Source organism: Melospiza melodia, chromosome 11 (genome assembly GCF_035770615.1).
Source record: "Melospiza melodia melodia isolate bMelMel2 chromosome 11, bMelMel2.pri, whole genome shotgun sequence".
Taxonomy (NCBI): Eukaryota; Metazoa; Chordata; class Aves; order Passeriformes; family Passerellidae; genus Melospiza; species Melospiza melodia.
This window is the reverse complement of record NC_086204.1, coordinates 26,245,126-26,267,035: the sequence shown is the minus strand read 5'-3', so window position 1 is coordinate 26,267,035 and position 21,910 is coordinate 26,245,126. Positions and strand designations below refer to the sequence as shown.

The 21,910-nt window shown below is 41.3% G+C and overlaps 1 protein-coding gene across 1 annotated transcript in view; it reads left to right on the top strand.

The window, feature by feature from the left end:
- The first annotated feature begins 754 nt into the window (after positions 1-754).
- Positions 755-21,910, top strand: part of SLC1A7 (solute carrier family 1 member 7) — a 47,846-nt gene continuing 26,690 nt past the window's right edge. Inside the window, exons 1-3 of the mRNA XM_063165184.1 lie at positions 755-895; positions 1,973-2,052; positions 15,359-15,574. Coding sequence (XP_063021254.1) covers positions 755-895; positions 1,973-2,052; positions 15,359-15,574 — 437 coding nt within the window. The remainder of the gene's footprint in view (positions 896-1,972; positions 2,053-15,358; positions 15,575-21,910) is intronic.

The following is a 21,910-nucleotide window of genomic DNA, read 5'->3' as shown; positions in this document are numbered from 1 at the left end:
GAAAGGAAAGCAATCCCTGTGGCTTAGTCTGATAATCCTCTGAAAGTAAATTGGCCCTACTCTAATCAACATAGTGGTTGGAAGAAAAGTGAAATCATTTCACTTCCAAGATAATAAATGCCCAGTGACAGAAGGTGTCCTTGCATGTTCCAGTCTGTGGCTATTTCCTGTCTGATGCGTGTCTCTCATGCTGCTCATTCAGCCTTTTTTTGGCAATGAAAACAAAAAAAACCAAGCCTGCTTTAATTAATGAAGTCCAGTTTCACCTAGCTTGCCCTGCTGTGATAGTCCTGTTCAAAACGTTACCTGCCCTGCCCTTTGGGAAACCTGCTCTGTTCCCTGGCTGAATGCTGGCTTGCAGGGTCGCCTTTCTGGCTTTGGGTGTCCAGACCCCAAACTGGGGAGACTGAGGAATCCATCGCCTTTCCCCCAGGAGTGTCACTTTGTTTTGAACTGGTCTTGTTTTAGAAATACTACTGCATTCTGTTCTAATTTTCCAGAGCCCCCTAATCTTCTTCCAGGCTCTTAATGATGTAGTTGATAATAGGATTGTTGGTATTAATTTGGAACAATAATGCCAGCTGCTTGCTTGGTGGCTATTGGCAGAGGGGTGACCTTGCGGGTCAGCTAAGCAGAACTGGAAGTGCTTTGATCTGATCTATCCAGAGCCAGATCTGTGCACCCCAACAAGAGGAGCGAGTGAATTCTCTCCCCATGGGATGCTGATTCCTCTCCCAAGAGCAGACACGACAGCATGGCGGTGGCCCTGGACGCAATCCTCGCTCGGATCAAGGATGTTTGTAAAAGGAACGGGCTGCTCATCCTCTCCGTGCTGTCCGTCACCATCGGCTGCCTCCTGGGGTTCTTCCTGAGGACCAGACGCCTCTCCCAGCAGGTAAGAGCAGCTCCCAGCGAGTCCCTGCAGAGGAAATGCCAGACTTACATAACAGAAGGCATGTGTACCTTGGGGAACTGCAGGGTGGGCTCTGGAAGGTAAAAGTCACCTCTCTGTGTGTGTTAAAATTGTTTCATTTCATCTGCTTGTCAATCTATGCTGTTCTTTGGGTCTTTTCACACATTCTCAAACAATAGGTTAGCAAAGGGTTCTGGTCCCTCAGACTCCTGGGAAGCACAGCAGGAGCACAGTAGGATGTGGCAGGTATGGATAATAATAGTGGGCATTTAAGCTAGATGAAATGTAGCATTTCATACAGGCCTGCAGAAACTGGTAGTGCAATATATTGCATTTTATACTATTCTGGAACATACACAGCTAAAGAAAACACTGGGAATATTTTTCAGCATCAGATGCACAGGGGTGCAGATGTTTATATTGCACTAATGGTGTTTCATATTAATAAATTTGAGATTTCTTATCATTAGCAGAACATGTTACTGAAGTCACTTGGGGAATTCTCCCCCTGCATACTTCAACTAAGCCCTTTGCTGGTGCTCATTTCTGCTGTATCAGTCAGACAGACTAGACAACAACATGCTCAAACAAATGCACTGTTTGAGCACAAAACAGAAATCTCAGTTTAAAATATAAGGCATTTAGTAAATGCAACTAAATTAAACCAATTCTGGTCTCCGCTACTGCAAACCACTGTCTGTCTGAACATCATTTGTGTCCAAGCCATAGCTTCAAACGTGTCTAGGAAAACAGACAAAATGCAGAATGGAGAGATTTTTCAGGGCAAATGGTTAACAACAGTCTCCAAGAGATGGCACATTTCATTTTTGTCTGCCTTTGTAAAGGAGCAAACAATGCCGTGTGTTTATTGAATAAGAACACATTATGTAATCTAATTAATTTTAAAATTCCCTTTTAAAGCCTGCTATCTTTGCCACCTTGTCTTTGCCCCAAAGGTGCAGATTCTAGCAATGTTATCTGACCCACAGCTCTAGCAGCACTTGTGAAGACAGCCAGTCTTTAGCTCAAAACAATAAGCACCTCTCCATGTATTTCCAGGAAATTAGTTACTTCCAGTTTCCTGGTGAGTTACTGATGAGGATGCTGAAAATGCTGATTCTCCCTCTGGTTGTCTCAAGGTAAGTGAAGACAATTATTATTCCAATAACTTTTGAAGTTTTCTAATTGAGATTTGTCATCACAATGGTTTGGTTGTGGCTGAATTAGGTGACAGTGCCAGAGGCATCAGAGCTGCCTCACATTCATATTTATAGTGGAGCCATGAACATGTATTTTAGTTGATAGGATCATTTCTGCCAGACATCATTTCTACCTCATATAGGTACTATTTGCTTTACAATTAATGAGATGGGGGGGTTTTAAATTTGTTTACTTTTTCCCTTGTAATGGAAGACCTTTCCTTCAAGCTACTTAGAAGTTAAGTATATGGAATAAATAATTCGCTTTATCAAAAAGCCTGCATTAAATCTAAACAATTGATATAATACACTGTACAAATACAGTGAAAAAGCACAGTTAATTCATAGAGTCCTGCAGTATTCTGAGGTGTGCTGTATGTGTTTATAGTATGATAAATATTGAAAAAACCCAGTGTCTCCAGTGAACTAACAATATATAGCTGGCTTTGGCTGGAAGTGAAAGTGATTTCTTCATTTGTTCAAGATAGAGCCTTTAGTGGTGGCACTTTATCAGTGGCAGAATTAATGATCTCAGTGCTGGAACTGACTGGTGCATGGCAGCTGCCTTTGCAGTGGGAAAGTGTCACTTAGGGCAGGCTTTTCCCTAATTTTGACTGCCTTCCCACTGACTGCAGTCCCAAAACACCACCAGCTGGATGGCCAAAAACTCCCTCATGTGCCCAAGGCTGGGAAGTTATTAAAGAAATGGAAAGTAACAAAACTGAGGGAAAACTTACTGCAATATTTGGTTCCAGTTCTGAAACCTAATTCATACACCAAGACCTCATCTTCCACTATGAGAAACAAACAACTTTCTAGTTTTCAGATCGCTGACAGTTGTTGAAAATGAACAGGATTAACAGCACTAATTTTATTTTTAAATTATCTACCCTGACATGTGCCTCCTCATGGTTTTTCACAGAACAAAGCTGAGTCACGGTGCTTTGTGCATGAAACTGGTTTTATAACCATAGACTCACACCTGGTCCTGGCCCATGCATCTAGAGAACACCAACAGAAAACATGCAAGAAGATTTTTTTGAGAGGTGAAATGAAAGTTTTCCAAAGAAAACAAGAGTCTTACATGAGGAAGGGACATAGTAAGGAGGACAGAAAAGGGTTGTAGCAGATTTACGTGTCCTTCCATAAAATGTGCAGTCCTTTAGATCCTCCAGTATATTCAGAGATGTTAGGAAGAGCAGCACAGTAGGAAAGAGCTGCTCTGGCACAGCCTGTGATGGCTCTGAGCTGCCTGGAGATGTGACAGCTCTGAGCCTCACTGTCACAGCAGCTGCACTGTGTCCTCTGAGGTGGAAAAACAGAAACTTTACAAACCTTCAAAGAGGTTCCATTCTCCTTGCAAGTGTGAGTCCATCTCCCTGCATAACAAACTAGCAGTGCCTGCTAGCACAAACTGAAATGGCAAGGTTTGCAAGAAAAAACCACTCCAGATATAACAACATTCTTGTACAGTTTGGGCATTTTTGGCTGGTTGTCTTTTGGTGTTTTTAATAACAAGCACAGTGTTTTCCACACACGTATTTCATAAAATCAGTAAACCAGTACTGTTTTTTTATCAATCTGCATGCACATTTAAACTACATTTCTTTGTGGATTTGGAATATCTACAGCCTGTCCTGCCAGAGTACTGGCATTTAAATTATCTTTTAAATTACTCTCTATTATTGTTTACAAAAGCCAGGAGCACAGCACCATAAAAAGAACTCTAAATATTGCTCTCCTAGTTGAAATTAATGCAAGTTTTTATTTGAACACATAAGTGAAGAAATTACTTGTAAAGAAAAGGAGAGGTGAGAAAGGAAGATTAGAAGAGAGACATAGTGCAAACTATCCTATTTCCAAGTCCAGAGCTTATTCTGAAGGGTTGTACGAGAAGTAAAAAGTAGCAACTGGATAGGTTAGAAAATTGACAATAGACTAGAAAATCTTATACTTACAGACCACTAGCAGAAATCCAGCCTTAAACAGAAATGGCTGAAAATTTATATTCCACCTCTTGACCTCTTGATTGTTAGAGAGTTGAAACAGAACTTTGCAGATTGTATTCATTAGAAATGAGGAAGTTATGATACAGTCAGGTATCTCTGAATGATGTTTATTTTAAAAGTTCCTTGGATGCAGAGGAAATCTTAAAATAACAGGAGGTCATTTCTTCAAAGCACAATTTCTTGATTTCCTGAACTTTGTTGCTGCTCCTGGAACTGCTCTATCCCAGAGCTCCAGTACCTATTTCTGATGTCTCCTGTCAGCTGTGGTCTTATTTCTTTCTTTTCCCATAGATAGAAAAATCTTGGAAAAGCAACCATCACCCACTAGCCTGTCAGTCTGAGCCCTGCATGAGCTTTTGTTTTTGTTGAGGCATGGACCTTCATTAAGGGTGGGGGTTGAAATTATTTCAGTTATCTGATTACATAAAAAAAGCTTCATAGCACCAGAACAACTCTGAAATAAGTATATATTTACTGCACCCATCCTCTGCCTGAGATTTAGCCCTGCTCATACCTGCCAGTACCCCTGAGTGTAGAGTTTGCTTTTCTCAGTTGTGAGAACAGGTACCCACACAACACTTATGCTGGAAAGATAAAGAAAATTACAAATAGTTGACAGTTTGTGTCTGCCCAAGGGATAATCAGTAATGGAACCTTACAAGACCAAATTTTAGAATTTAGTAGTTACTAGTTTAGTAGTTACTAGTTTACCCTGCTTACTTTATGTGGAAACATGGGATACTGCTGTTAGACCTGGGCATGGAAATATTAAGAGAGCTTGGAGAGAATAGGAGCCAAATCTGAATTTTTAATTACACATTTAGACACTGTTCCAGCTCTTACTGCAGCTCATTAGGGAGATGTCCTCAACAATCCTCAAAGATCAGCTGCAGAAGCTCTGAAGTTCCCTGATTCACTCTGGGACAGAGGCTTCGATCCTCGTTTGACAGGGACAATGCAAACAGTGTATTTTCCTCCTTTTACGCAAAACGTTTCAGCCTTCAACACATCTCAGGTTTTCCAGCAGTCAGGCGCAGTTCCCTGCGCATCCTTGTTGTATTGCACTAATCTGACATATCCTGTGCTGAAGTTGTGTTTATCAAACCCCTCATGCAGATCCCGCTGCCCAGGTTTGTTCCCCGCCCTTTCCTTGTCCCTCCGGCATTCCCGGCGCGGCCGGAGGCTCGGGATACCCCGCAATGCGGCCTGCGGCCACCGGGCGGCTCTGCCGGGACACCGAGCGCCCGAATCCCGGGGACGGCCGGTGCCACTGCCCGAGCTCCCGCATGGCCGGTGCCACTGCCCGGGGATCGCCGGTGTCACTGCCCGGGCTCCCGCATCCCGGGGACGGCCGGTGCCACTGCCCGGGCTCCCGCATGGCCGGTGCCACTGCCCGGGGACTGCCGGTGCCACTGCCCGGGGATCGCCGGTGCCACTGCCCGGGCTCCCGCATCCCGGGGATGGCCGGTGCCACTGCCCGGGCTCCCGCATGGCCGGTGTCACTGCCCGGGGATCGCCGGTGTCACTGCCCGGGCTCCCGCATCCCGGGGACTGCCGGTACCATTCCCTATCCAGAAAACAATAAACCTTCCACTTTCTTTCACCGGGGTTAGTTATAAACTTCCACAGACACACACACATACGGGATTCCTTCACCTGTTCCCAGGACAAGTTGATTGGCAGAGATACCTGTGCACCACTTGAGTTTCTCAACTTCTTAAATGCTTGATGTAATCAAATCTGATGTCAGTGTTTTTGTGCTCTGCATGATACAAAAGAATGGGAGAGGAACAAAGGCTCAACTTTTCCCTTAATATCTTCTCACATTTGCTAAAGACAATGTAAACCCTCTGGCCTGCTCCTGTCTGTGGCAGCTCCAGCACGGGCCAGGGGTGCTGGCAGGCACTGTGCCACAACTCACACACTGTCACCTTCCTTCAGAGCATTTCTGTGCCCATTCCCTGCCCCACATGTTTACCAGCTTTGTACTGATCATTTCCCAGTGGGCCAGAAATTGATTTTCAGTAAGCATGACTGCTTTGACTTAAGCTTTTTGTGGAGGCTGGTACTGAAACCTGATCTGTCACAACTGCAAAGTTTTGAAGAATAATATTGTATTACTGGAATAATATTGAATAATTCACCACTGTTGAGGCATTTCTAATGCGGGTGTCTGGTTGTTCAGAAAAGCAGGCTAAAGCCAGAGTTACACACGTTTGCACCAGGTGAACATACTGAGTTCTCTTTGTCCTATATGTCTACCTATATATGTAATAGAAAGTTGCATCCTTTACTCCAGCACCCTCCTTGTTTATATGATCAAGCTTTTATCTGGAAAAAGATACAGGGCTGAGTTTTCTAAGACTTTGATTAGCAGCCAGCAGTAAGAATGGGAAAAGAATTGTCAGGTCAGACTCAAACTGTTTAGCTGTTGTAACAGCCTGGTTATATTCCCTTTGGTAAAAACAGTTTCGTTTTTAAAGCTCAGGAATATTATTACATTCTGTATTTATTTACCACCAACCATTTTCTAGATGTTTAAGAAATACTGAGTAGCAGAGATTTGATCCTTTTCCATGAGCAGATCCTGTTAAAGAAATATTATTCCCTTTTATAGTCAAAAGAAAAGAACTGGTTTGACCTGTATTATTTAAATTAAAGAGCTTGTTCTTCTGGGTATGTTACGCCTACAAACAAGTGCATGCTAATAAAATTTCATATTTATTTGAAGGCCCATTTGGGTGTAATAATAAATATTAGTTACTATTTTGGTTTTGTTGATTAATTAAATACAATATTCTAAATATAGTACTGTCTTTCTTTAAAGGGATTCCTGTCCATAATGCCATCAGTTCTGGTAATCCTTCATCCTTCTGCTCACATTCCTGAGTTGGTGATTCTTACTCATGCTCTTAGAGCCCAGTATTTAATTAGAAACTTCTCTTTTTAGTATCCTTTTCCCATACTTTTTTCTCCCAGCTCTCTGACTGGGGAACACACTGGTATTTGAACATCTCACCAATGACAAGTATTGCTCATTGTGTTTTAATGGAATTCTGACATTGTTTGGCTGTATGGGGCCACACCAAACTGACCACTGGCCTGGGCAGGTTGTGTTGGGCACTGTTTGTTTGCTCTCAGCTGCAGATGAAGCTGGCAATAAACCTCACACTGGAGATTCTTCCTCTGTTTTGCTACCTAAGATAATCATTTGTTAGGGATGAAAAGTTTGACCCAAACTCTCCAAGACCTGTACTGCAATTAACAATTTAAACCTTTTACTGTGAATATAAACCACTGTCTGATAAAATCAATAAAATATCCATTCAGAAGGAAAATAATAGTCTAAAAGGCTATGATTTTTTTTTCTGGTTATGGTTATATTTAAATAAAGAGGATAGCCAAAATTAATCTACTCAGTAATACTGGTTTTACATGAATGACAATTTGTACAGTACTGTTTCTTCTAATACACTCCTGGTACTTAGAGGTATTTTCCATGTCTCGACACATAATTTACCTGAAGACCAAAAGGGAAAGGGTGGATAACAGAAGGTTCTGGTCAGTCTGGGCTTGGTCTTTTCTGCTATGTATGTGTTAAACTATTCCCCTTCATACCAGCTGCTCTGTTCTTACCCTTGTGCTGCTGCCAGACTGGGGTGTATTTAAAAGACAAGTAGATGTGGCACTTGGGGACATGGTTTGAGGGACTTGGCAGTGCTGGGGGAAGGAACAGTTGGGGTTAAAGATCTTAGAGGCATTTTCCAAACTAAAAAATTCCATGGTTCTATAATCGAGTGCAATCAAATTTATGTACTGTATTATCTAGTGAGGTGCTGAGGAGCAGCTGCCTCTGGGTCTCTGAAGAGCCTGCTCAGAAAAATGTTCCATGAAGTACCAAGGCAGAAGTATTTTCCATAGAATGAAATTGCTTTGGGAACACAGGGCTTGTTTTCTTCACATTATTGGCGGGTGGACTTTTCCCTCTGTTTCACCTCTGTTGCACTGGGGAACAGCCCTTCCCCAAGAGGGGAGGATAAACCTTCTGTGAGGTGGGTATGGGGAAATCTGTGAGGGACCTGAGTGACAGCATAAAGTGCTGAGAGTCCCATTTCTGCACTACCTGTCACATGTAACACTGTAATGTGAATAACAATAAAAGTACATTTCACCCCAGCGAGAACAAGATGTTTGTTAGCTCTTTCCTAGGATATATCATCTTAAGTCTTTATTGTGGAGAAAATCAGTGCAGAGAAGTGAGTTTTAAGGAGATGACTAGAGGGAATAAATATATTTATTTTTAGAGTGAAAAGCAAAACTGCTTAGATGAAACTGAAAGATAAGGATTACCCAAGGGTAAGAAGAAGCAGTCAGAAAGCATCTCACTTGACACCATTATACTATTTTAAATTCTCCATATTGCTATTATATTGCAGAACTGGTGTCAGATTACCCCAAAAGTCATCATTTGAGATGGCTTCAGCTTGTAGAGGAAAGTTTTTATCCCTCCTCCATGCCTGAGACATCTTCAGAAGTTTCTCCACATTATCATCTGGAACATTTTCAATGCTATTAACTATGTTTAGAAATGTTAAGTCTAATGCTCAGATCCCATACTGTTTTCTAGTGTTTTCTTTTGTTTGTGTACTCCAGAGGTCCAGAGTGTTTCAGTGAAAAATGACATGTTGCAATTACACATCATAATGACAAAACTGGACCAACCCAGTAGAAATTATTTAGGGAGTGTCAGTAGGGATCTAGTGACGTGCAAGAGGAATCTGTGGTGACAGAGTGAATGGGTGTGGAAAGCACTGAAGTGATTACAAATGGGGCATGAACTGTTTGAGACCTGACAGAATTTTTCTGTGGTCCTCTGAGAGCTCTAAAATACTTAGTGTCTCACAAAGGAATGGGAATGACATGTGGAGCTTGAGGGGCTGGCTGGATTCCCTCTGTTTTCTTAGACAAAGAACAGTTGAATAAATCTGACATTTGTTTATAATCCAAATTTGTGTTTCCAATCCTTTTGCTTAATCTAAAAATGCTTGAAAGAACTGACAGAAGAAAAAAAATCAAGTATTAATAAGATTCTTGGCTCCTTCCACCATGTGAAGCTGCACATCCATATTTAATAGATCATTTGGGTTTGTTTGCATCCTGACCTTTGAATTTAGGAAACACTTTTTGTTAAATCAGAACAGCTGAATTCAACAAGCCAACCTGAATTCTGCATGAGCTACACTGGAATCCCCTTTGTCAGTCAGTGAGCAAAGGCTGCTGTTCATCCCTGCCAGAACTCACAGATGTGTCACAGTAACCTCACAGATGCAGGTGACAGAACAGCCACTGGACATCAGCCTTCACTGTGTGCTGTACAAAGTCCTGCCTTGTTTACATTAGGCCATAAAAGCAGATTTCCTATTGCACAACAAATAGAAAACAAAATGCATCATGTGAATTTCTGGCAGGATTTTTGCTGTGTATGTCAATTTGTCATTAAGTTACAAGTGTTAGATTATAAAAGAGATATCAACATTTTAGGTAAAAAATAAGGATCTTACTATTTCATAAAGCAATAGAAACCAAATCTCAAAATTATGCATGTTATGATGCATTAGAAATGTAGACTGGTTTCTTTCCTAGCAGCCTAGCTGTAAAATTAAACATAATCACTGCAAACAGTGTATTGATCTTCTGACACGTTTTTGTTGCTTGAAGATCAAGAGCCAGATTTTCCATCATGCCTGCCACCTCTGGGCTTCCACTGTGTTTATTAAAATAGTTACAAACTGGGGCTCTGAAAAGTGAATTCACATTTCAAGTGCTCTTTACAGCTGATAATCCAACCACACAGAAACTGCTGCAGCAGTCCTGTTTGTAGTACAGCTATCACTTTCTGCAGTTGGGGGTTTTTCTGAGCTTAGACACAATTTCATTTCTATCAAGATGTCTAAACTTTTAAAAGCTATTTTCTATCACTGGATTTGCTCAGGAGATGAACCTTAGTAGCCCCTTGGACCTTCAGGAGGGTTCCAGACTTAACTCCTTTGAAAATCAGGTTGTAATACTATGAAATTTTTAATAATACAAGTCACTGGGGACATTGCACTGGCCACAGTGACTGAGACAGTCCCTTACTTATGCTCAGATCAGCAGAAGGCTGCAGCACACCAGCAGTGTGCAAAACTCCTGGGACACATCTGTGTCAGGGAGGGCAGAGCCTGGGGCAGGGTGGAACAGACAGGGCTGGGCTGTGATTTCCCACCACCACCACTGCCCTGGCTCTATTGCAGCCATGGAAGGGTCTTGCTTTGTAGGTGGTTTTCATATTAGAACAAAGCAAAAGGATATCCTGAAAAGAAAAAGTCATTCTGATCCCTCTTTCTACTGCTGAATAATTTTAACTCCACTAGAGACTAAGAGCAAATCAAGCATTAAGCTATAAAAAGAGCCAGACAAAGTTTCTTATCTCTTTCATCAAAATAGAGCCAGAGAAAGTTTCTTATCTCTTTCTTTCATCACTGTAGAGCTGTATTTTCTCTGTTGCAAACATTACTCTGAAAATGGTGCCTCCGTGAAGTGAAGCAGCCTTTTCTGAAAGCACAGATAAGGAAAAGTGTGATGGCTCACTGCAATACAGAGATCACTTCAGGCAGATTTTCTTTTCACTGTAAGTGGTTTGTTTTCATTTGAAAGTGCCTTAATTTCTCTGTTTCTGGCTCTATAAAATGGAGATACTGCCCTCCTGCATTAGAGGGGGTTCCACTGGTGAAGCATTTTGGGATGATTAAATGCACATTATTGTCATGTTGAGACTTGAAGGCTCTGACCTTGACAAAAAGGTGAGTGACAGCCTGCCTGCATGATCCAGCAGCATTAGTGAAGGCAGCACTTCCCTTCCATGATGCCCAACTGCAATATAATCATCTCTAATGTAGCTGGGGAGGCACTTCCCAGCCTCATGGCACCACTTGCTCAGGAAGGTCTTTTCCACAGCATGCCATTACAAAATGAGAATGGGAGGGAGAGAATGGGATGAATGAAAACAAACATCATTCTAGGAACAACTGTTGGTGGTTAATACTTGACCATTACTTCTTGACAGGATTAATGTCTTTCTAATCACACTAATCCCTTCTGATAACTTTATCCATAATCCATCTATTTCAAAGCAACATCCAGATGGCTTCTGGTGGAGAGGAAGACAAAATAAACATGCAGAATGGGGTCTTAGCAGCAGCTTCTTGTGTTTTCCCTTTCTGGGGATATAGGGTTTGATCTTGAGACAGGACAAACAAATATGCTTTCATCAGACAGCAAGAGAAAAACCTAGAGAATTGCAGAGAAGATAGAAAGTTCTATTTTTGTTTGTAAATAAAATACCTGATGCTTATCTGTGACAGCCAGAACAAGCCTAGAGGTGCTCAAAAGGGTTTAGCTACTTGTTTGCATGGAACTAATTAGATTTCCAAGATATTGGAAAGAATTCCCTTCTTCTTTACGTCAAAAATTCTGTTTTAGTCTTGGAGATTTTACACAGATTTCCCTCAAAGCAGACATGAAACTTAGCACTTGGTTCTTTGATTTGTACAATTACAAATACTTTACACAATGTAGAAACTGACTTTAGCTTTTTAATTAGTCACATATAATTCCTAGAACTGAAGATGTCTTCCCCTTCCCTTTAGGCTCAACAGATTTTTTTCTATACAAGCTAAGTAATGGTGTCTGAACATTAAATTACAATTTTGTGTAAATTTTTTTCCCAAACTGATTAAAAGGAGTGAGACGTACAGTAATTATTTAGAAAAGCTCCAGATTGTTTTTTATTGTCTTAATCCTGTTTTGTCCATTTGGCAATCATTATAACATGCTATGGAAGAAGCTACACATGAATCATACATGTGGAAGCTACTTAATTACACAGCTCCTCAAATGATTTCAACCTATGAATCAAATATCTGCCCTGTTCTTCCAAGGCCAACCAGATCCTGAGGTTTGACAAGAATTAAAGGTACAATGTTTTCCATTCCAGTGTGTTTCATGAGTCTAGCAGTGGAAGCCATGAGAACAGCTTTGTTCTGGTTTGGAAGAATCTTGGGAAACTCTTCAGAAATTTTTATGTAGCCAAGAGTGTCTGATGAAAAATAGACTTTGAGGGAGGACCTGAGCAAGATACAGTGATCTTAGTTTAAACTAGCTGGAAGCTTATTCCTCCTGTTCCCTAGGAAGTAAGAAAAGTACTTGTTCTTGTCATCCTTTGGCTACACTGTGTGAATGTTAGAACTCCAGAGGTCAGCAGCAATGAACTGCTGAGATGTGACTGTGTATTACTTGCTTTGTACAGTAACTGTGATAACCTCAATGTCTCTTCATCTTTGTGTCTTTTGTCCCATTCCTTCTGAGATCAAACACATGAAGTCAAACAAAAAATAGTGAATGAGTGATTACTGTCTCATTCTAGTTCCAGGCACTTCTTTCTGAAATGATTCTGAGCTATTGCCTAAAATGACCACTGTTACTCCCCAGCCTTTGGAGAACTGGCTCCACTGGTCCCTTCCTGAGCACTGCAGGCCATGGAGAATGCAGGGTTTTGTCAGGGCCCAGACCTCTGTTCATGCTTCTGTCACATCCCAGTTACCCCACTGCACTTCCACAGTTAATTACTTTTGATGACTTTCTCATCACAGCATGAACTGAGCATGACTTTATCTGGTGACAGGATAATCTCATTACAGATGATGATCTTGTTAATGAATATCCCCAAGACAGAGCAATCTCATTATTAGCCCCCTCAGGATTTGCCACCTAGGAGCAAAGGTAAGATCAGATTCCAGCTGAACATCCTCCCAAATCCTAAGGCCCTGCATCTCGAGGCTGAGGTAACAACCCTAAACTCACCTGAACCACTGGACATATTTAATTAGGATTTTTGTCCTAAGTACTTCTGGAAATGCTTCTCAGGTGAGCAATCCAGACAGGGTTCATCCCTCTGTTGTTCTGCAGAACCAACACAGCCCAGAGGGATCAAGGACAACAGGAACAGTGGTGGCTTCCCCACAGTGACAGTGGCTTCCCCACAGTGACAGTGGCTCCAGGGCAGCACCAGGGAGGGAAGGGGAGTGAATTCTCTGTCTCCTGGGCAGTGCCCTCTCCCAGGAACTGCTCTGGCTGCAAGTGACAGCTCTGCTGCTCAACACTCAGCCCTTCACACCTCTGCTGTCACCTGCATAATGTATCTATAAAGAACCCTGAAAATTGTTACCATGAAAAACATCCAACTGGTTAAAAATCCACCTGATTCTCATTTTTCTTTTCTTTTTTCCCCTTGGAATGCGGAGGTGGAACAGTGCTGTACTCTAGTACAATATAGGTATCTATTCTGTGCAGCAGTGAGCTGTCAAACTGGCTCAATGGCCTGTGGAACCTCAGCTTGAGAGAAGAGTTCAGTCCTAAAAATCTAATAACAACACAGGGTTTTTTAACAGAAAATTGTCACATTAATTTGAGATAAATATATTTTACTGAATTATTTTATTAAAAAAATGTTTTAGAATATTTATTCTTCTGCATGAACTCATCCAAGGGGCATGTCAAGGAACAAAGCAGCATAGCTACTACTGTATTTTCAATATGCAGATCTGTGTTTGTACACAGTGCTTTGCAGACACACAGAAAGCTGGGATTTTTATCAAATCCAATGATAAATAAAAGCAGAGAACAATGATTACAAGACTGAGAGCTGCTGAGATGCTCATTTTCTAAATTATCCAAACTCCAGTGCAGCCTTGCTCCTATAGTGTTAACAAAACCCATGCTGGATGGGAGATTGGCAATGCAGAAAAGCAATACATTTTCTTAATTAATCTAGTGGATAGCTGGAACCTGAACACTAAATCCACCCATTTGATTTCATTAAATCTACTATAAAGGTTAAGCTGCACTTTAGCATTGCTCTAGACCTCTCTCAGCAGTGTGAGGTCAAGGAGATCTCATTCAAGGAGGTGCAGCTTAGTAAATATTTATGAGAACAGGCCTGATAAACAGGTCTGTTTTGATGAGAAAGCTGGACACACCAAATAATAAATGTGGTGTTTTATTTCACCTGCACTTTTCCTGAGATGTATGCTTTGGAGAGTTCACAGAGAATTATCCAAAGGGAAATCTCAGTTTAAAGCCCCAAACCACACTGCTGGCAGTGGAAAATCCAGCCCCAGACTCAGATCACTTGGGAACTGCATCAGGGTCTATGTCAGAGCAGCCTGAAGAAACCTCAGGGGCCAAAGGGAGCCCTGTCTCATCTGCCTGCACAAGAGGGTCAGAGGGAGCTAAATCTCATGGTGGGGAACTGTATGGCTTGGCACAGGCAAAGTCTACAAGCAAGGGGGACACTGGTGATGCTCTGCAGTGCTGGGCAGGGAGCTGAAGAGGAAAGATCTGATGGGTCCCTCCCAGCTCAGCAGGTTCTGTGACTGTATGAGTCTGTTATTCCTGATTCTATGGAAAGGCTGAAGTGATCACAGCATGTTCTTTGCTCCCAGCTGGGCAGCCACACTTCCCATGGAGGTGTTTCCTCTGGATTCCATCCTCTGTCCCCATTTAGGCTGGAGACACACTGAATTACAGTCTGCTCCCAATGTGCTCCCAGGCAAAGCAAAAATATATTGAATTTCTTTAGAAAGAAAAAAAGGCATTATTTTTGCTAAAGAATGGACTATATGACAAAACTGCCCCTTAGTGCTTTTCATTTTAAATTTGTGTCCCCATTTCACACAGGAAGGGCTGACTGGGTTTGATTAGACTTTCTTCAGAGGTCCATTCAAACCTGAATTATTCCATTAATCTGTAAAATTCTGTGTAGAGTTTGACACACAGAGTTTTAACAACTATTGCCACTGCTCCTGTGAACTGAGCCATCCCATGTGTAACTTGTGCAAAACTGTCCCTGGAATTTCAGGGAAGAGTCAGTAGGATTCAGCCCCCAACATGTGCAGCCTGAGCTTGCAAGTTCCTTCCAGTAAGCAGGATCTGGGCTGGCACTTGGAAAATGGCCCTTCAGACACAGAGAGCACAGCTGTAGTGTTACTGGCAAGCTCACTGAAACACTGACACACAGAATCAGCTGTCAGAGAAGCAGGCAGGATGGCATAATTCAGAAATTAGGCTTTCAGCTGCATTAATGTAATGCAAAATAATGTTCATTTCAATACAATTTGTGCTGTGTTCTCTTCCCACAGCTTGATGTCTGGGCTGGCAGCCCTGGATGCCAAGACTTCCAGTCGCTTGGGAATCATAACTGTCACTTACTACCTGTGGACAACCTTTGTGGCCGTGGTTGTGGGAATAATTATGGTGTCCATTATCCACCCTGGTGGAGCAGCCCAGAAGGAGAGCACTGAGGAGGGTGGAAAGCCCATCATGAGCTCTGCAGATGCACTGCTGGATTTAATCCGGTAACCACATCCATTCTTTCTGCTTTCTGAAGGCAGGAAAATGTCACATTTTGTACAGAGCTGCAGGAGGAACTGTGGCCTGAGCCTCAGTTCTGAATCTAAGGATAAATATTTTGTTGAGACTGAGAAAAAAGTAAGTTTCAGAAGATGATTTTCAAGTAATCAGATGTTTATACCGGCTGTTTCTTGTAAAATTTAAATGACTGGCCACCAACCAACAATGCAGCAGGTTGTTTATACCCCAAGGACTCCATACAGCCTGTGCACCTCACCATCAAATCCATTATTAGGGTCAAGGGAGTATTAACATTTAATGTTCATTTAAATAAGAGTTGACAGTTGCAACAGGCAAAACCTTAAATAAAGTGGTGAAACACATATTTTTCAGAAAATAATTCTTAAAAGTGCAGTTACAGCTGTTCATGCCAATTTGCAGATAAAGGACACAATTACAAAGACCACTGTTGTGTATTTTTTATTCTGCTTTGGGGCTTTTCCTTATTAATTTTATTTTATTTGGCAAAAGACACACTTGTCCTTTTAGAGCAGCATTAGGGCACTGCTGGAATTTGATGGCCTTGCCTGAAATCCCTTTTTGTCCCAATATTTCAGGTGCTAGTGGGATTAGTTTGTTGACTGAACATATTCTGTGCCTCAGATTTATTTTGCTCATGCAGAAAGACCAAGTTTTGCCTTTGTTAGGCAGTTCCTCAAGTTGCTGATCTCATACTACACTGATCAAGGGCTTTCAGGCCAAGTGTGTATCTGTACCACAGAGAATTCTCTTTGGAGTTCAACTTACTGAAATTGAAAATGGTTCACAGTTTGCCTTTCAAATACCCAAATTCCTGACCCTGACAGCACACAAAGTACTTTAATTAAGACTTATTTGGACTTCAATCAGAAGGAACTGGGAAGAGGAGCTTACAAAAGACTCTTTTTTTCTCCTCCAAGTTGCATTTACCCAGGCCACCTGTATTTTATCAAAGTCTTTGTGAGAATGGGCCAAATTATTTTAGTCATGGAGCAGCAGCAGAGAACAATCTCTTTTGTAGCTTCTCACAAAACCAGCACCTTCATCTGCACTGCAGAGACATCTCTGTATCTGTCCAGTGACTTTGCCATGAGGGATGGATGTGCAGAGCAATTCCCACATCTGTTTGTGGCATGGGGTTAAGCCACATTATTCTGTTTCTGCTGCACAAAGGACTGTAATTCCTACACCAAGAGCAGGTTACAGGAGCTTTGAATTTCTTACTATGACAGAGTAGCATAAGAAGTAAAAGAGAATCCAAGAAAAATGTGACCTTAAAGACTGTCTTCATAGTGGCAGTGTCAGGGAGCATTCCTGGGGTGCTGAGCTGGTTCTGAGGCCTCAGTCAGAGGCACTGAAAGGCACAGTGGGACACACAGTGCAAGGATCCATCCAAATGGACCTTACAGCTCTGCCTGGGAAGGTCTCCCTCACCACAGGTCCTCATTCCCTTTCTCACACCAGCCCAGTTGCCTTTAGAGGCTCAGAGTAAGCTTGTCATGGAGATGAGTTAGATGGAAAGTAATCTGGGTTTTCAATATAAAAATTTACTATACTATTGTGTTTGCAAAAAAAGACCAAGACCTGAGTTCCAAACTCATCTCTTCACCTCTGCCTGGCTACTCCCTGTACACCAGGGGTGCTGTGGTGAGGTTTGGGGACACTTTATTCCTCTGAGCCTCGCTGCAGGTCAAAACACATTTGCAAGTATCTTCTAGGATTTCACTTTTCTACAAACATTTACCCAAGCAAATCATAATAGCATGTGTGCACATTTCAGGTATTCAAGTTTCCAAGCAGCCACGTGCTTCTAGTCTGCAAAACCATAAATTCTTCACTGGTTTGGGCAGGTGTCAACAATGACAAGGTCAACAAGCCCCTCTCATTACCAAAGGTTAAAAAGAGAGAATCCAGCTCAGTATTTTTTGCTGTGCTCAGCACCAGCCACAGCTGCAATCTTTCTATCCTGAGAGCACAAACGGATGGTTTTTATTCCTCTGCTACAGAAATAACCACACTTCCCAAGTAAATAAATAAATAATAACAACAGAACTGTGGGGAATGGGCTTTCAGCCTAGGCAAACACTATGGGTGACATTCTGGCTCTGCTGCAGTCAGTTGCAAGACTCAAATATCTGTGTGGAAGTCTGGATTAAATGTAATGATGTATCTGCTGGTTTGAGCTAGAAAAGCTGATCCTTTAGCTCAGTGATAAATCACTTCCATTCACAGCTGGAAACCATCTTTTTCAGCCCAGATTGGCTTATCTTCTCAATTCATTAATTTCCTCTCCATTTATCAATTGCATGTGTGCCCAGAAGTTTACACAGGAAACATCTGGTATTCTGCAAATGAAGAATGCTAAATGTACAAGTGAAGAGATGATATATGTGACATTATTGTGGGGTTAACTTTAAAAGCATGAATCTTGGCATGGAGATACATGTATTCACCCTCATTGATTTCAGATTTGAAGCCACTTTGAAATGATAAAAAACATTATTTTATGTGATGCTATATATGATATTGTCAAGTCTAGAACTTTTGGCAGGAATGATGTTGCTAGAAATTGAATGTCTTGAATTTTTGTGTGAGATTTTTGCTTTTAGTAGTGGTTTTAATTAGAAATTAAAGAACATACTGAATCAGCAAAAAATGAAATCAAAAACTCAAAAACTAGTGGAGACCCTTGTGGTTATCCTAAACACTTGCAACACCAATCAATAACCACAACATTATTATTATTATTATTATTATTATTATTATTATTATTATTATTATTATTATTATTATTATTATTATTATTATTATTATTATTATTATTATTTTGAATTATTTTGTAGATGGTGTTTCCCCTGGATACTTGTCCATTATGCAGGGGGGAAAAAGTAAAGAAAACAAAAAAACCTCTAAACAAGAATGATTTGGTGAGGAGATACTAATTCTGAATAATTCTGAAATTGCTCTAAACCTCCCATCAGCCAGGGAATACACAATCTCATCAACATCCTGAATTTCATGCCTCAAAAATTGCATCCATGGTTCAAATGTTTATTTTTTTGCCACTCTAAACAGCTGTACTTGAAAGATTTCCTTTCTAAAGAGAACCCCAGGGGGATTGGGGACAAGAATGTTCTGCTGCCTGTGGAAGATGCCCATTTCAGGAGGTGGCTCCTGTGCAGGAACCTCCCCTTGCAGAACCTGCCCCTCTGTATTGGATCTGGGCTAGGGACAGGCTCAGGAGGCAGCTGGGACTCTGAAGCTGTGCAGGAGATGCTGCTCTCAGGGTGCTTCTCTCTTTAGCCACCACTTCATGGCTCCATTGAGACAGATTTACAAATCTGCCCTCATTTTATTCAAGGTTTCTGCTGCAAGCACTGCAAGGCCTATGAAAGTACATTTTCTTCCATTTAAAGCTCAGGCAAAGGATCATGTGGTCTTTGACCACCTGGTGCTTTATGTGTTTTTATAGATTTATTTCCATTATGTGCAGTTCTTCTGTGAGGTAGGCAAGGACCATTTTCCTTTCTTACAGCTAGAGAACTGAAACACATGGAAAAGAAATTACTTCACTGAGGATTGTTCAGAAAATTCTGTTGGGCCACAAGAAATATTCCCAGCTCATACAAGAGCTGGTAGGGTTCTTGTAGGATTGTGGCTTTGGGGCATCTCAATAGCAGTGAATCAACAAACATCTCTGCCTTCTTCTTCCTGTGGGAATTACTGAAATTAACTTTATACTTTGTCTGCAAAAATAAGAGTGACATTTTAGTAGCCTTTTATGAGTTAAGAAAGGCAAGATTCAATTTTTTTAAAGCAATTCAGCTTTTGTCTGTTTTATTCAAAAGGACAAAAAGGAACAACATACTTACAGGAATAGTGTTCCATTTAACATATTAGGTTTGCTTTTGTAGCATAATGACCTGACTAGGAGAAGAGAAAATGCCTATAATTTGGGGACAAACATTTGCAAAACTCATTCTGTGAGCCAGGAGGACACTGTTGACATTAGCAGTTAATATTTCCATGACATCTGTTGCCTTTGATTTAGAAGGGGAGATTCTGCTGCAACTGAAATCATGCCACCTGCATTTCCCACCAAGGGAAATAAAATTTGGCTTATAAATTAAACAAACAAGCAAAATCCCAGCCAAACTGGGTTTCCCCTCCTGTTTTAGATCAGGCTGGCTGCAGACTTGGGCTCCAGCAGGTGCAGGGTTCATGCACATTATTGGTTTTTCTCAAGTCTAACAAGACAGAGTGGCATCACAAACTTATTCAGCTCAAAAGCCCCAAATAAACCAATTCAGTGAGGGCAGACAGGATCAAATCACATCTTGACCCACGAAAAATAAATTTGTACATTTCTGAAGTTTACTGGAGGGAGAAATCAGAGCATTTTACCACTGAAAATTCAGGATTGCATCCAATTTAATAGCAGGTACCCAGAAAATCAATTTGGCTTAACCAAGAGAGGCTTTATTTTTATAGCAGTAAGAGTTAGAAGAGGATATAAACACTGTAGAGGATTTATGTTTTCATGGGAATCCTGAGCACTCTTTAAAATCACTTCCTATCCCCTTTTTCAACCTAAGGGCTATTTTCCATATTATTGAAATTGTATTTCTTGAAAATAGGGCAGGAAAAACTCAGGGTCTATTGGAGTGTGGAAAAAGTCCAGGCTGTGCAGAATCAGGAATCACACCTTTGGAAGTTTACAACTGAAGACTGAATTGTATGTAGGCACAGTGATATATTTTAGAGTGCATTAAATGCTCCAGCTTTAAACTATGAAAGAACTTTTGAAAATAAGTATGCTGTACATTAATGTATCTTTTGCCAAAAGCCACCGTGCACTATGATAGAAATATTTATCTGTCTCCTATGGCAAAGCACCACTTTTTACTCTTTTCAGATTGCCAGGTTGTTTTCATCTCACAAAACCAGCCTTATGCCAGAAATGTTCTGCCCTGGGACCAGGTCTTTGCTTCTGGTTAATTTTTAAGGGTTTAATCTCCACAGGAGCCCCATCCTTAAGTATTTTCAAAGAACTCTCAACCCTCTGACTGTGTGGTCTCTACTTGGCACAAAATTCCAAGATGGAATAAAGATAATTCCATGATGAAAACCACCCTGAGGAGATGGGCAGTGAAGCAAATTCTGCTCTCTGCTCAGGAGGCTTTGGTCACAGAGGGTGAGGTGCACAGGACCAGGAATTAAAAGTGCACTAGGAAAGCTCTGACCTTGCAGGGGAATTTGTTGTCCATCCTCCTGACAACCGGTCTGGAGCTCTTGCAGTGCCAACACACATTTTTATGGAATAACTTGCCTTGCTGGAACCACAGGGGAAATATGCTGGGCCTGTCATGTTACCTTAGATATAATTCAGCCTTTTTGAGATGCCTAAAGCTGTGATGTACTTGTGCTTCCACTTTCAGAGAGCCACAGCCCTTCTTTCAGAGGAAGCAGGGTAAGAAAGTTCAGATCCCTTCCTGGAACTGAAATGCCATGCAGCCCTCAGGACAGATAAAAAGTCCACATTTGACAAAATGATTCCACTGCTCTGATCTTTGAGAAAAAAAAAATAAAGCAAGACAGTAACTTAGACCCAATTAGTGATTTTTGCATTCTGTAAGTACTTTTTATCCCAATAATGAGGATTTTAGTGCCTCATTAATTCTGCAAAAGCCTTCTTTGGTCCTTTTAGCAGGAGGCAGTATGACTGATACTGAGAAATTAAATGAGGCACCAGAGATGACTACTGATGTGCAAGATGGTTTCTCACATAGGTTGGGTTTTTTGTCTTTCTGGACTAAATTTTGCCCTTGCTTTCAGCAGTGCAAACCCTGCTGGAGCCCCTGACACCAGCAGGAAGGTATCAGATGTGTGACTAAGGACAGGACTTGTGCCTCATGTATAACAGTAGTGAGGAGTCTACACAGCTAATGATGAATTCATGCAGAGCACATAAAAAGTAAACAAATTCTTGAGATTAAGGTAATGTCACTGAGAATTACCTCAGCCTACAGTAAATAGAAGCTACAGTGCTATTCATTCTTGGAAAACTTGGAAACTTTACAGTTCTCGTGTCAAGCCATTCAGGCTCCAGTTTTGCCCTCTGTCCCCTTGGTGTATATAGTGACAGGGTAAGGTTTCAAACACATAAATATTAGAATACTGTCAAATTTCCAGCCTTAAAACAATGTTCTTGCAAGCTCAGCTATGCTTGCTCAAATTTGAGAGCATCCAAAGCTGCTTTCTGCCCAGTGCAAATATAGGCCAATAAATATTATGAGGACACA